The 15,959-nt window shown below is 42.7% G+C and overlaps 1 protein-coding gene across 17 annotated transcripts in view; it reads right to left on the bottom strand.

The window, feature by feature from the left end:
• NRG1 (neuregulin 1) overlaps positions 1 to 15,959 on the bottom strand; it is a 439,630-nt gene that overhangs the window by 27,078 nt on the left and 396,593 nt on the right. For 16 of the 17 annotated variants that reach the window (XM_027897380.1, XM_027897301.1, XM_027897460.1 and 13 more), the window contains one exon: positions 1,038 to 1,167. In XM_027897380.1, the coding sequence (XP_027753181.1) occupies positions 1,038 to 1,167 (130 nt within the window). Of the gene's footprint in view, positions 1 to 1,037; positions 1,168 to 5,064; positions 5,069 to 15,959 lie in introns of those variants that run through there. The other variant, XM_027897635.1, reaches the window with a different exon arrangement.

Here is a 15,959-nt window from a genome sequence, read left to right as displayed (position 1 = left end):
TTATTTTTTTTTACATTAACAACGGGGACAAGCAGTCAATGTCTTCCCGGCCTAGTGAAAGCATCATAGACCTTCACCTAACACACCCACCAAAGTTATCTTTACAATTAGTGTTCTTTCACTTTTAGTCCCAGGAGACTGAAAAATTACGCAATTACAGCTGATGACAGCCTTTACCAACCACCATCTCTTGCCTGCCAGAAAAACAGCAATATTCTCACAAAAGTGCACCCTTTCCACTCAGCCCTCTTAGGTACCAGTGATGTTTCCCAAGGTTTAAATGCTGAGTTGCCTCTCAAGCTACAGAGAAGCAGTCCCTATGATTAGTTCATCTCCAGGGATAAATGCTACGTGATGTGCTCCCAGGCAGGAGATGAACTCCAGTGCTGTAGCTCTTCCTGGGTGTTCTCTAACACAAGGGACTATTGCAACAGTCCAAAACAGCACAGGCCAGGACCTGAGGAAGGTGCACAAGCACCCCCTTAAATTAAATCCATATGACTTCCTGAATCAAGATCCTCACACAAAATAGCAACCTTCACCAACTAACATGACATTCGGTGCTTTTTATGCAATTAAACACAACAACCAGTTGTGAATCTGATCTCCTCAGAAAGTGTTCAGTTACTGCATCAGACAATAAAATCACCAGTTTCTCCTGTACAAAGGGTAATTATCCCATGCAGTGATCCACACACCTTTTCTTTCTTTTTTTTTCTTCTAAATACTGTGTATTTAGTTTCCAGTATCTGTTTCATTATTTCTAACAATAAGGCTCAAGTTTTGTTACTTTATGCCATGTAAACATCAATGGAGGTTGCTGTGCCATTATGATGTGGGTAGATGTCGTGGTTAGTCCCTGCTGTGCCTCATATATAGAACACAGAAGTCAGCCTTGGTGCGTTATTTTCACATCCACATGGTTAAAAACGAAGAAATGCAAGTTCAGAAGAAGAAATTGTTCAGGTGCTCCTTTGAAGAAAAACCATTTGTGAAAACCGGTGGCTCCAACAAAAGAGGCAAGTAGGATTTCTTACCTGCACAGGTATCTTGGGGGGTTTGGGAGGTCTTTAACCATGTAACACTCTCCCCCATTTACACAGAAGGCTTTCTGCTTTACGTCACATTTTGTGAGATGACTTGTCCCAGTTGTAGATGTGGAAGTGGCTGGAAAAGACAAGAGCAAATATATGGATCAGAGGTTGTTTTTCTTTCTGACTGGTAAGTGTACTTATATGAGAGGGAAGAAGAAAGGCTAGGGATGATCTGGCAAGTCTTAACACAAGCACTAATTATTTGCCCTTGTATTTTGTTGACTGACACAGGGAGTGGAGTTTAAATACAAACCTTAGACATACACAATCCCCACACTCAGTATGGGAGGAAGTGAGGGTTTCCCTAGCCTTGTCCATGAAGTGACCTTTAATTTTTGCAACACTCACATCTATTTAATTAAAAATGTATCATTTATGTGCAGCAACTTACATTGCATTGATTGCATTCCAGTGATTTTGGGGTGTGAGAGTCATTACAGATTGCTGATACAGCGTCCAATAAAATCAGGAACTGGATGAGGTTTCTTCCTGGCATAGCCCTGAAGTAGGTATTTTTCAGGAAGCTTAACCTGAGGCCCTGTGCTGATTCAAGCCCTCAGTCCAGCTATTTTGTTCTTCCCAAGGGAGAGGGTGAAAGGCTGAGTGCTGAATGTCTCTCCCCTTGCTCATAAATGAGAGCTGTGGCTACCCTGGTTCGACTACGTAGAAGGAAGAGGACAGGGATGTTGGAGGCTTTGAACCTTCCTGTGCATATACTGTTGTCACGACTGTGTCTGCAGGAATTTTTGATCCAGAGGCCAACCTAGCATCTCCTGCAGATGGGTTCATGATCATGGAGTGTTTCAAATGGCTAAAACTGACTGAAGTGGCTATCTGCAAACCGTAAAACGTGGTGAAGATTCCTGGATGGATTTTGTTTAACCATGTCCAGACATACAGAAGTAAGATATTTTGTTACTGTGCTCAAAAAAATCCCAATATTTTCACAGAATCACTGAATATGCTGAGTTGGAAGAGATGCACAAGGATAATCGAGTCCAACTCCTGGCCCTGCACAGGACCATGCCCAGGAGTCACAACCTGTGCCTTAGGGTATTGTCCAAATGCTTCTTGAACTCTGTCAGGCTTGATGCTTTGACCACTGCCATGAGGAGCCTGTTCAGTGCCCCACCACTCTCTGGGGGAAGAACCTTTTTCTAATATGCAACCTAAACCTGCCCTGACACAACTTCAGGTCATTTTTGTTTCTGAAAGACAGTTTCTACCCTCAGGTGGAACAATGCTATTATTGAGTGACTGATTCCACTGGAGTTACTGGAAAGCTCCATACAACACAAAAGTTGTCTGATATTCAAAGCCTTTTCTAACACAAAGGTCCCCAAGGGGCACATTTACAGGAGGTGATTTCCTGCACACTTTGAGTCTGAAGAAAACATGGTTTTAGCAGATTGGCTATCAACAAATACCACTAACACATTTTGAATGGTAGTGTGATGTAGTCCCTGTCACATTTGATTTTCATACATTTCCCATTTTCTTCCAGGTACATGCATTTTCAGCACTCAGTAGCTGGGAAAATGGACCACCTTGGCTGGCACCATTTTCAGAGCAGCTTTACCTCTCATGTTTCAATGAGACATAAGACAGTGACTGGGATATTTAAGTCCTCTGTTTTACTGCATTAAATTGCATCTGACTGTACAGCTGAAATCTCCCATATTTGTTCCTTCCTTTGCAACTAATCACCAACATGTCAGCTTCTTTCTCTTTCTTCCATGCTGCCTTACTTTCATGGGGTGCCCTACCCTAACAGGCCAGGAAAAAACCTCCTGTGACCTCTTTCAAAACTCAGAACTCCCTCCTGCTTTGCGCTTGCACCCACCCATTGTGTCACATCTCCCCAGATTCTGATCCTGGCTGGGGCCTCTCAGTGCTAATGAAATGCAAACATGGAGCACTGATTCCTCTTAATAACACATTCCTTTCTCCCGGCCCCTCAAAGCGTGATTTATAACCTCTCAGACGAGGATAAATTTATGTCTTGTCCAGGGGCAGGAAAAGGGGTCATGTTTTAAGAGTAGTCTGACACTCCTTCAGCTAGCACCCAGTGTTGACAAAAGGCTGGACAACAGACTGCCATCCAGTCAGCAGCGAAGGGCCCTCTGTGCTTGATGTCAGTGGGCTGACAAACCATCCTTGACATGAATCTCAGGATGGGGAGACTTGCCTCGTAGAAGAGCCCTTCCTTCTCTACTGGCTTGAAAGGAGCCTGGATTGTTATCCCAAGCGAGATGCCTGATGTGACAGGCTGTGTCATACCAAGACCCAAGACTGACAAATGTGGGTAGAGCAAATTCCATCTGTACAGTAATGCATACTTTGAAGCCTTTGTGAGTCCCAACAGGTAAACCCGATATTAAGCTTATCCCTGCTGATAGCCTATCCACCTTTTTATGCTTTTACCTTATTAAAAAGCAAAAGGACACACTTCAGCCTTGAGACAAGCACTCTGAGGATCAGCATTTCTGAGGATTCTCAGGCTCAGAAAGATGGTGCCTTAATTTGGAACGGCAACCCCCCCCCAGCATTTTGGAAAAAAAACCCCCACTATTTTGCTATCCTGCTGGCTAATGGAATATTTTAAATTGAAAAATGAAGATAGATACAGTACAAGTGGTACAAGTGGGCTTGTACGTCTCTGTAATTGTTTCCATAATCTCACTTACTGTCTTTTTTTTTTTAATTATTTTTATTTGTTTTTAAGCAACAGCTCAATCAAAAGCAGAACACTGAGGAGTTTCAAAGTAACAGTTACTTCACAGCTGATGTTAAGTGAGATTTGGACAGCAGCAATTGCTCTGAACTGATTACTAGAGATGGGAATAATCTGCAGCCCTCAGAGAAGCCTCATGATACAAGGGCTTTACACATATTTGTGAGGAGTGCCTTCACCCACGTTTTTGGCATCATGTGTTCAAAACTGTAGTATAAATCTTGCACAAGAATTTTCTCTGCATTACTGATCTGCTGGCACCACAGTCTCAGTCTGCCTGACCTTCATGGTGGGGTGAGGGGAAGAAAAAGGTCTCCAGTGAGTTAATTCTGATATTAATTTTTCTTTGCAAAGTATGCATAGTTTTTATGGCATATAGCCAGTATTCAGTGTATGCACTCTAAGTCTACTTTGCCAATTAAGCACAAGAAACACTAACTATGGTTTTGGGTTTCACTTAAAGATACATAACGGAAGAAATGTGGTGTTTGGGAGCAGGTGTTCATCAGAGTCCATTTCATACAGTCCACAACTAGCCCCAAAATACTGCCTTTCTGTACATCTATAGCAGACATGGGCTTGGAGGATGTACAATGGGAACAACCAGCAGTGGTGAGCACAGCTGTAGACCATGTATCTGTGTGCTGTTACTTCTTCACCTACTTGAAATTTGTACCTCCTTTATTTTCTGTAATATCTTCAGCTATACAAGCACAAGATAGAAAAGTCACTGTGTTATAGAGTCCTACACCAAACACTGGCCTACTGAAAGGACTAAATTACATGAATTACATGCAAATTACCATTTGAAAATATCATGCACGAGATAAACATGTGAAACACTGCACACTCTACCTTCCCCTCCCTCTTCCTTGGACACAGAAGCACCACATTTAAAAAAGCAACTGCACGCAATGTGAACAAAATCCCTATCAATGCAGATATTCACATGGCACTGAAAAACAGTGAGATCTGCTCTCATCCATGGGAATTGCCTAAAGACATCAACAAGAAATAAAATAGAAGCTATTGCGTCTTTTAAAAGCTATTCTCTAAAATTACTGCTTAAAACTACCTTAGGATCATTTAATGTCAAGCAGATACAACTGTGCTTACCTGGGGAATCTCTGACTCTCTTTTGTCTTGAAACAGAAAAATGCATTCTGTTTCTCTCTCTCTCTCTCTTTCCAAAAAACCCTCTGATGTTGAGTGGCTACAGCACCAAGACTCCCAGACCTGCACAGGTGAGACAGTCCCTAAGGGATCTCTGACTCAAGTCAGACTGAGAGGGAATGGCTTTGCAACCTAAACAGAATAGTATCCATGCCTCTTTGAACTGAGTTTCTGCAAAGCTGGTGTAAAATCAAAGGACACACTCAAAGTCATGCAAGGGGGCCAGTGAGATGCTCATGACTCTATGGAGACAAAGCGGCAGCTGCAGCACAAACAAAGCTTTGCCATTCTCACTGGAAGGTCTGTCTCACCGGACACCTATCCAGTCTCCTTTTGTGGATCTGCAGCTCATGCCAATGGAAGAAGAAGGCACCTGCATAGAGTGAAGGAGGTGAGGAGAGAGTGCACACAAGCGAGATTTGGGGTGAGGAAGTGTACACCCCCAGATGAAAGCTGGCTTTACTAGCTCGCTTTCCCTCATCTGAAGTTCATTCATTTATTTGAAAGCACAATCCAACTCCCTCTTGACTTGCTGATGTGCAGTTTGGAGATGTACAGCCCTGATCTGCAGGGTAGATTGATTTCCTGTGTAACCTTGTCTGTAGCACTTAATTCCTCTATATCTCCATTAAACCACTTACATTTTCTTCCCACTGAGTACTAAGCCTCTTCAACTCACTCCGACTTCCCTGATGCACCCAACTTGCCACGAATTTGCAATACAGGAAACCTTGGCATTTCTGTACTGCACTGAATGATGAAAGGCACTGGTGCCAGCAGAACAGAAGACAAAACCCCAAAGAAATCAAAAACTAGCCCCTTTCTGAACAGACAAGACTTTCCATTTTACCAGATGTGTAGAAATATGCTTCACATCCTTCATACTTAATTGTTCCAGACCTGAAACTGCATTTATGTAGCTCTGAACATAGCAAAGGTTTAAAAAAACCTGCCAACATCAACATATAAACACCAGAGAGAGAGAGAGAGAGAGAGAGAGAGAGAGAGGAAAAAAACCAAACTAAAACAAAAAGCAAAACAGCCAAATCTCTATATGAGACATTTATGGTATGTTTATTGGGGCTGCTCAGAATTTTTCACATTGCTTTTGTGATGTAATACACTAAACTGGATGTTCAGTGTAGTTAAAAATTTTTTCAGCCTCCATCTTTGCAAATAACATGCAGTGTAATAGATTCCTGGGAAACTTCACAGGAGATCATTTAAGGATGTGTTTAGCCAGCATCTGGAATTAAGTGCTTACAAGCTAGTGGAATTATTGTCTGGCCCTAAGACAGTGCTTTCTCACTTCGGCACTATCTTCATGAGGATCAGGGCCAGAAAGAAGGAAACAGGAAATCACCGGGGTCTGCAAGATAGAAACTTCAGGAAAGACTGAGAGCAAATAAACTCTTGCTGAACCAAGCCGGCATGCCCCTCTTCTCCCTGCAACGCGGATTCAGGGGTGGTTTCCTCTCACAAACCCAACCTTAGCAAAGAAAAGAAAAGAAAAACAAAGCACAGACACTTCCAGCCTGCTGCACCACCCGATCGCTTCCTCCCCGATAGGCCAGCAGACTGACCCAGTTGGCAGGCGCGCGACTGTGGGACCTGCACAGCATCTGGCTCACCACAGAGGGTCAGGAGGTGACACAGGCTGAACGCGGCTGATCAGGAGCAATTGTTCTTTGCTTGCTTCGTTTCAGGTTGAGGTGCAGAAAAGGTGGGCGCAGGCCCACACAGCTCACAGGCGGTTAGCGAGGAAATGCGATTAATGCTCGCAAAGAGGAGTTTTCAGAAAAAGGGTGGAAAACATGGGCTGTGGAAGAATTTCAAGTGAAGGGAAAGACCTGATTGAAGCTGAGCTTTGAGACAAGGCATGCTTTTTCACTGCCATGAGAGACGTCAGCTTTCACTTGAGGGTTGTGTGATAAGCATGAGCAAAAGGTCTGCAAGAGCCTTTAGAAAACATTCCCCTACTGGTTAAGGGAGATGTGAATGGCAAAACACAAGGGAATGACAGACCTGAGGGTCTCAGGAGGAAAAACATGTGTGTTGTGGGGAGGGACAGGAGAAGAAAAGGACGTTCAGAAGAAATATGCACAGATTGAACCAGTGCAGGAAAAACAGGTCTAAGCTCGGGGGTGCTAAACAGACAGACAGAAAAGGAAGTGCTTTTACTATAGAGGGGCTCTGAAACAACCTTGAAAATACCGGGAATGAGTGTGAGGGTCTGTAAACTTAGAGACCTTAGATTAAAGCAGATAGCAGATAAGCAGCTGAATGCAACTCTCAAGATACATTGAACCTTATCCAATGTGGAATCTTTTGCTCTAATGGAAAACATACCATCATGTGGAAAAACCTGGGTGGCCAAATAAACTGTAAGAAAAGACTCCTTGCTCACCTTGCTTCAGAGTATTGCAACCATCTGTGGTTGCTCTACAGCCTAGAGAGGTGACTTGATGGGACCTATAGGGAAACCTCATGGCTGTCAGGAGGACTAGGCTTGAGACAGTGAAGCAGTGGGTTCTTTTCTCAAGTCACAAACATCCCAATTCTGCAAGGCAGAGCAGGGAGCACCATAATGCAAACACCATCATTTCTGCACAGGGTGAGCAACCATAGCCAATGGCTTTAGCCTGAGAAGACTTTTCACTTAAAGAGAGGAGAAAAAAGAAACTTGACAGAACTGAAGGGATGAGCACACAGAAACTATGAAGATTATGAAAAGAGATTGCTGTCCTTCAAGAAACTGTCCAGAGAGAATCCTTACACTGTCCTAAGGCCCTGACAGCTACTCAAATCCAACTGCAGATTTGGCATGGCAATAAGCCTCCTCAGGGGTGAGGCAGCAAGTACAGCTGTACTAACAGTGCTTTCCCTACTTCAGAACGGAAAATCTGGATTTTTTTCTCTTCTCCAGTCCACATCTGATGCTTTATGCAGGGGTTGATCATTTAGTTCACCAGTGCTGTAATCCACATTCAAATACTAAATTAAATAATGATAAAAATCTAGGTCTGATTACCTGCAGTTAGACTCAGCTCAGTCAGAAGAGCTGTCTTACTGCTCCTGAAAGTTACTGTGGCAGAGGATTGTATTACAGATTCCACCTGGTACTATCAAGTTTGCCCTGATGGGCATGTAGTGATACTGACATAACTATTTTCTTATCACACTGAGTATTGAAATAAATTCATTCCATTATAATACAGTCAGTCAAAATCTGTTCTTGTTCCTCTTTCCTCAAAGGATTTTTCTTAATAATTCCAAGTATCCAATTACAATTCTGCAGGTAACTGCAAAATCTTTCTCCTTTTTTAGTTCTAACTGCTCACAGAGATGCAGGGATAATAAAGACTATTTAGCATGAATATTTATGAAAGAAAGCATGCAACCTTTCTATTACAAATGATGTTTCATATAAAGTCGGCATGATAATCCTTGTCATGAATCCTACTTCAGGAAAGCATTTCAGCAAGAATGTACCTAAAACAGAACAAATAAGTCCACACAAATTCAAGATGGCACTCAAGAACCTGCTTATTTTATAGCCACATTCACTTCCATGATTTTCCCTGGCGTCTTCAAAAAGTTTTTCTGCAGTAGAATGGATTTCAGCACAGTGCCTTAAGTGTCTAGCATTGTTGAAAGCAAGGCTTGCCCACTGAAATACCTCGCATTAACTAAGCCTGCGAGAGGAGCCTGTTCTGCAGCCTTTCCTTGAAATAATTCTAAATGTCCAGTCCAAGATTCCCAGGCACCCATTAATCTGTTTCTTATTGCACACTCTGCAGTGAAAAACACAGAGGTTACTAATTCCATAATGAAAGAAGCTTTCATTGATTTTGAAGCCCATCCTCACAGACATTAAGGACGTGCTCCCTCGCCAAGGTCCAGTCCCCAAAGCACAGAGGGCTCTCTGCTGCTTTCCCCGTGGCCGCCTTCTTCATGGAGATGGCCATGAGATGAAGCCACTGGAAACCTGAGGCATGAAGGAGATGTGCTGACCCTGAGGCAATTGGGAGCTCAACCTCTTCAACCAGCCTGAGGCCCCTGGGTGGTGGGAAACAGCAGAGCAGCAGAGATTAGCTCTTCCCATGTGATGGTAGCTCTTGTGACGCACTTTGACACACACTAGTACAGAAATATGCCTTCTGTTCTAAGTCAAAGATGCAGCAAAGGCAGGTTCTCTCAGAAAACACAAAGGGTGGTTCACAGGTTGCCAAGTATCTCCTTGATATCTATGATAAGAAAGGATTACAAGACAGGATTCCCGAAAGGACTGGCAGATATGAAGATAAGTGAAGAACAAGAACGCTTATCAAAGACAGCTTCCTTTCTAACGGACTGAAGCCTGAATTTATTACTTGGATATTTGTATTCCATGAGAGATTTCCAAGGTCTTGGACTTTATACTTTTTTTTTTCTTTTTTCTTTTATTTACTGCACCATTAAAAATGAGTTTTGAAACATAAGTGGTAGAAAAGAAGACAGACTTATCCTCTTGCTGCTAAAACTTATTCCTTAACTTGAAATGCACCAATCCACTTAGAAAGATGTAACAGAAACTTTTAGACAGAGCTGTTGGGTCTCTTATGCAGCCTCTGTTAGAGGATCCAGTCTCCTGTCCTGTTTGGGAGTTGCTCATTGAGACTTTGGAGAAAAATCCTCTCCTGGTGGGTACACAGGGAAATTTTCACTCTGCTATCCACTAGCACAGCCGTGGGACCCATCATTTCTGAAAAAAAGAGTTACTACTTCCCTGCTTAGAATTTCTCTCTCCAGAAGAGAGTGGTGCAGAGGGACATTATTAGGTGCTTTGTACTCTGTAAGGAGGGTCGTTTCATAGCAAACTGTCAAAGCACTTAGAATTCCTATCAAAGAGCCAGCTTTCTGTGGCAAGGGAGCCTTTTCTCATTTCCCTCCCTAATTTCCAGCCTGGAGGTATGAAATTGTAAGTGTTTATAGTGCTGCTTGAAAATGAGTGTGTATGAAGTGGTACTCAGGGAAAACATACTGGTGACAGTAGAAAGACAAACAAGAATGGCCTAGAAAACATGACTAGTGGGGCAAAGCAGAGAGATTTCAGGTTGCCTAGCCTGAAAGGACTTTTTTTTCGTGCTGTGAGCTGTAGTCCGGGTGGGACTGACTCCAATAGGCTTCAAAGGATTGCGTGATATGTCAGGAGGTGTTACACCAGCAGGCACCAGCTCAGTGTGTCCTCATTGAACCCCTGCCTGGACCTCTGCAAACCGCTGCACACAGCAGTTGTGAGTGCAGAGCAGAAAGTTCTTATGCCCAGAGCCAGTCCTGTGAGACTCCTCTCCCTCCCTTGCCCTCAATCCTGCGACTTCTTCCACCATCTGCATTAAAAGATGTGCAGCAGTTCACATGGGGCTCACTGAAAAAGCTCTGTGGCAAAGCTTCACAGGTTACTGCAAAGGGAATGGAGTGCTGCCCCTTGTATCTTGCTATCAACTCAGTTTTGTAAAAATTAATAGAACTATAACTGTTACAATAGAAAGGACTACTTTCCTTCTGTGAATAGCACTGTGTGTTCTCACGCCTTATTTTCACCTTCTAACCTGATTTTATTCAGGTGTTATTTCTCCAGTGAAGTTTTATTTTAATATGCTGATACAGTAACTGCCACTTAATCAGTACCTGTTCTCAAGAAACATCAGGGAGGACCATGCAATAAACATGTCACTGTGCCAGACAGTTTTTAAATGTTTATAAAATGGCTGAAGTTTTTTTTTTTCACTTTAAAAGAAATATAATAAAACAATCATAAGCTTATTTTTCTAGCCTCTAAAGAAAGCCTAGTAACAACTATGTGGAAAAATAAAACATGTTCTTGTTGAGAATAAATGGCACATTTCCTCCAGCAGTTAATTTCTACAATCTGGTTATAAACCTGCCAAAAATCAGATTCCGGGCAATTGCTGTGTTAATGGAATCACTTTCATAGTCATGTGTTCATCCAGATTCAGACCTGGAGAAGGGATGGATCCGTAGGAATAATACAGTGATTCAACAGCCTGATCAGAGTGTGTCTCTTCACAAGTCTCAGAGTGAGGGAGAACAAGCAGTCCACATGAATATCATACTTTCTACAGAAAGCAAAGATTTTTGTTCAGCTAAGGGAGGAGATATGGCAACAGTGCATGTAGCCACATGACCAAAAAAAAGAACCCTGTTTACACGTGGGAGCTTCCTCTTCAGAATAAAGCAATTCACTAAGGCAGTGCTATCTTTCGTCCTTGCTCTTTGCTGGTGTGGAGCTCCTCTTGTACAAGGGAATGCTGAGACAATTTGGTTCAGCCTGGAAAAAAGGCTTCAGGGTGACCTGTGTCCTGACAGTACCTGAAGGGATCCTACAAGAGGGGAGGGACTAGGAGGACAAGGGGGAATGGATTTAAACTAAAAGAGAGTAGGTTCAGATTATGTATTAGGAGGAAATTCTTTGCTGTGAGGGTGGGGGAGCACCAGAACAGGTTGCCCAGAGAAGCTGCCAATGCCAGGGGAGTTTGTACCAAGCTGATCTTTATGATCCCTTCCAAGTCAAAGCATTTTATGATTCTATGATTCTGTGATTTATTATTTCTGTTACTGTAAACAGAGCTAGGATGCTGTTGTGTAACAAAATAGACGAGAACACCAGTAAGAAATGTGAAGAGTTCACAGCCCATGTAAAGGGCAAGAAACAGAGGCACGGAGAGACTGGGACACAAGAAAATGGCATGAAACTTTCGATGGTGGCAGCCAATATTTTTTGTAGCTTCTTCCACAAGAGAGAATATCCCAAGTAAAATTAAGAGACATGGCTTGCAGAAAGCCCCCAAGCAGTGGGCAACATTTGAAGTGGATGTGTGAACAATGGATTTACTGAAAGCAGCACAAAGTTGCTGCCTGGGTGTGGAAACCTATAGGGTGAGTGGGAAGGAAGAGGGGCTAAGCTGTGAGGGTGTTGGTCTGCAGTGAGATGAGAAACAACTAGAGGGATGCAGAAGGAAAGCACTGGTGACACTGGAAAAGCCTGATGGACAGGAACACAGAAATTCCTGAAAGTCTCCAGGATAGGATAGAAATTTTGCACAAACCAATGAAAGGGGAAGCTAACAAGTGTTCCGGGCCAGCATCTTAGGCAAATGCTTGATAGAGGCAGCAGTAGACCTCTCTTGAGGATATGGAAGATGTAGGCTTAGCATTTATTTATTTAAAAATATTGTCTTCTGGTATAAGCTAAAACAAGAAGATCAATAGTCTGAGTGTTTAAAAACCTTGAGTCAAATCTTCAAAAACCTGAGTTGAGTTTAGAACAGCAGGATATAAAAAACACATTCACTTACTGTTTTTATTGTTTTGTTGATAAGCATTTGAGCTTATCTTGTATTGTTAGACTTTCCCTTTTTCCTTTCAAGTGAAAGCTACAATGTAGCTTGAAGAAAGAAGCCAAATGTTTCAGGGATTCTGTCTGCCTCATGTGCTAGTAGCACTGCAGCAGCATTTTACCATAGCCTGAAAAACGGTGCAACCCACTTGAGAGGCAAAGTGCCTCTAAATATTGCTTACAGAGGATCCTTGGCTGCTCTACCAAAATATCTTTGCAGACTGAACTGCAAGGAGTAAATGACCAGCCTGCGATGAAGCTTCAGTAATGACCAATTTTTTTGACTCTCAGAAAGACTGAGAGAAGGTTTAGCCTTTTCATAGGAAAAAAGCAGTAATTGGCACTTCCTCCAGGGCTGAGAAGTGTCGGGGGGTTAATGACTTGGATGCCAGCCTGGTGTGCATGGCAGCCCCGGGGCTGTGCCCAAACAGCACCACAACTCTTTGCTTGTTGGTGTGAGGCTGCCCCTGAGAGCTCTGAGGGCTGCTTGCAGAGAGTGGTGCCTCTTCTCTTCCTGCTGTCAGCCCTCTCCTGTAGCCTTCCTCACCAACTTGTGCCTCCAGAAACTCAGCAAGCTTCCTGGCACAAAGGCCCCAGTAAGTAAGGACATCAATTCTGGCCTAGACTGATCCCATCTTTCACAGGATGCATTTCCTCACTGGAAAACACTTCAAGGTCAGTGAAGGCAATTCAAAGTTTGAGTATTTCAGGGCAAAACAGAATGATTTTTCTTTCTTCAGGGTATTCTCTTACAGCCAAGCAAAACTGACTTCAAGTCTTTTCCAACTCTCCTGTTGTATCAGCGGCCCATGTCAGCTGTCTGCCTTACTTAACCTTGGTCAGCAGGACGCAGATAGTGCTGTGGCAGACACTGTTGTCTTCCTCCCTGTACTCAACATTGCTTCATTCCACTGAAGGCATGCATTTTGTTACCAGCAGTAGCCATCTCATGGAAGCAAAGGAGGTCTTTTGTTGGTAACGCACCAGTGGTGAGCAAAGTCACAGGATTGTGCAATCTTTCACTCTCGCAACTCTGTGGATATGACCTCTCTACGCCATTAATCTCCATGGCCTTTATGAAACTCACTGAGTAGAATGAAATTGCATTTTACTGTGCAAGGAGTCTGCTTTGAGACAAAAGGGTAAACGGGCCAGGAGAATTTATCTGCCAGAGTCGCTTATGACTTGAATGAAATGAGAAACTGATGCCACTGTGTATGTGTGAGAGAGAGACAGAGAGAGAGGAGAGAGAGTTCTTCTCTCTGTCGTTTTTGCATGATTTCTCTGCTTTTGTTTATGCACCAATAAAGAGGCGTCCTTAGAGCAGTTTTCTTTAATAATTCTAAAGCTTGAGAGCAACTATTTAGATCAAATAGTTTGAGACAGTGCTGGCAAGAAAATGCACAAATTTGAGCATCTAGATGAAAATTATCCTTTTTAGCTGGGGATGAGAACTAAGACTAGGTTAAAACATTCACATGTGGGGAAAACTAAGTCTAAATTAGTGGATGATAGCTCTGATTAAAGAGTTGACCAACAGAAAAATGAATTCACAGATAATAAAATTAAATTAAGAATAATGTGAAATGCATTTGCTTAACTTTTTTTTCCCCCCCTTCTGGTTTTGGCCTGTTAGTTTTGTGTGGTCTTGCAGAAATTTGCTGTGGAATACGATCTTCCCTTCATTACTTATGCTGAGCAGAAGAAATGTGGGTATCAAGGAGATATCCATTAAGAGATGAAGCTAGGAAAAAATAAATCAAAAAGAACTTTTCTACATTTTACAAAGCTAGAAACAAGTTCAAGAAGCCTGATGAACATACTAAATAATTTTGTGCTTCCAAAAGCATAAGGAACATTTTTCAGTTCCCAAGTTTTATTTCCTAACCAATAATCCAAGCAAAAGAAAAACATTAAGAAATCCGTGGACAACATTCAAGAAAAAGGAGACAGCAGGGAGAATGTTTAACATTTTTAGAGTAATTTGGGAGTAAACAAATTGGAAAATTAGGTGGATTTACATTTTTTTTATACTTCCTTGAAAAAAAGTGGGAAGACCGACAGTCACAGTTTTCACTGCAAGGAAACAATTAGTTTTGTTTATTAATTTGCTCTAAATTACAGTCAAGTACACTGCATGAGAATTGGTAAAAAAAAAAAGGCAAAACTTTGAACTGAATAATCATACAGAGTTTTCAGTCATACTGTCAACACATGCAGCTTTTGACTGGTGCATATTCTGTGCATGTCTATCGGATGGGTGCAGTATATGCTGTTTGTGACATGGATGCCATTACTCATGACTGAAAAGTAATACCAATTTTTCAAGGAATTCCACCGAAAATAATGTTTCTTTCCCCCCCCCCCTTGACTCATTTTAGTGCTCAGTAGTTGCGACAGTCACAAAGTGGTTCTCCTAAAATAACAGATACAAGCATTTTGCTATAGCATATTGCTGGTTTTGGTTGGACCAGCATGAGAAACTGGGCTCATCCACCTTTGAAGCTGCCTTGATTAGGGAATCTGAAAATCAAGTACCTAAAAACTCAGCAGTCTTTTCATAAAATCTGAGTTTAAATGCAACAGTATGAACTCCTAGAGGAATTAGGAGTCTTTGTCTTGTAACTGAGACCAGTGTTTGGCCCAAAGTCAACAGCAGACATATTTTACAAATGAGTGAGAACAGGATGCCATTCATTACCTCCCATCTTTCACACATATTTTGTGTGATCTAGTGGAGTGTGTCCCATTGCAAAAAGAAATGGAAGAGGTTATCACTTTGAGATAAAACGGGAAAAAGCAAGTTTCAGGGATTTCATCTCTGACCTTATTGTTGTCTGAAATTTGCTAACCAGACTGTTTCCAGAAACTCAAAAAGAATTATGGCTGCCTAAAATGATACTTCTGACTCCACACAGAGCTGAAGTCCAAGTCTGGCTCTCACTGTACAAGCAGTGGACCTACAGAGCACAGCATTTACCCTTTCTGTTTTCAGACCCTTGCACCCTCTACCCAACAGTTTTTTCTAGGCTGTGTCAGACCTGCAGTCCAGTCTGTCTGTCTCCCTGTTTCACATTTTTCTTTCTAGTCATCCCCACATCTCTCCTCTTCACCAGTTGATACCATTCCTGTTTATTCTCCCTACCCTACCACTGGCCCTAAAGTGTAAGGGCAGAAAGGATGTCTGTGGGGTGCAGGAGCACCCCACCTTGACAAACACTGCCCTGCCCTCCTACAGCAGCGGTGGTGTGCTAGGATAGCAAAGGTGCAACTTCCCTGCAGCCAGCTTGAACAGGGGCTGTCCTCTTTCCTTACCTGCAGGTTTGTCTGGCTGGCAGGCAGGACAAGTGAGTAATCAGGTCGAGGAAGAGAGGCTGGGCGCTGGTTCTTGTGTGGGAGCAGGCTCGACCAGACCAGACCCATCAGTAATTGCATCCCCTGCATGTTCTGGTGTGCCTGGCTCCTCTCCTAGACTGACTGCTCTCTGGAGACAGGTCTGGTTATATCTTGATACAGAACATGCCCTTGGTATTAAACAAAGGGTCACAAAGAAAAGCCT

The sequence above is a fragment of the Empidonax traillii genome, unplaced genomic scaffold, assembly GCF_003031625.1.
Source record: "Empidonax traillii isolate 1590-97213 ecotype Southwest subspecies unplaced genomic scaffold, ASM303162v1 scaffold2:size4533513, whole genome shotgun sequence".
In the NCBI taxonomy this organism is placed as follows: Eukaryota; Metazoa; Chordata; class Aves; order Passeriformes; family Tyrannidae; genus Empidonax; species Empidonax traillii.
The sequence above is the reverse complement of the archived record's forward strand: the minus strand, read 5'-3'. Positions and strand labels throughout refer to the sequence as shown.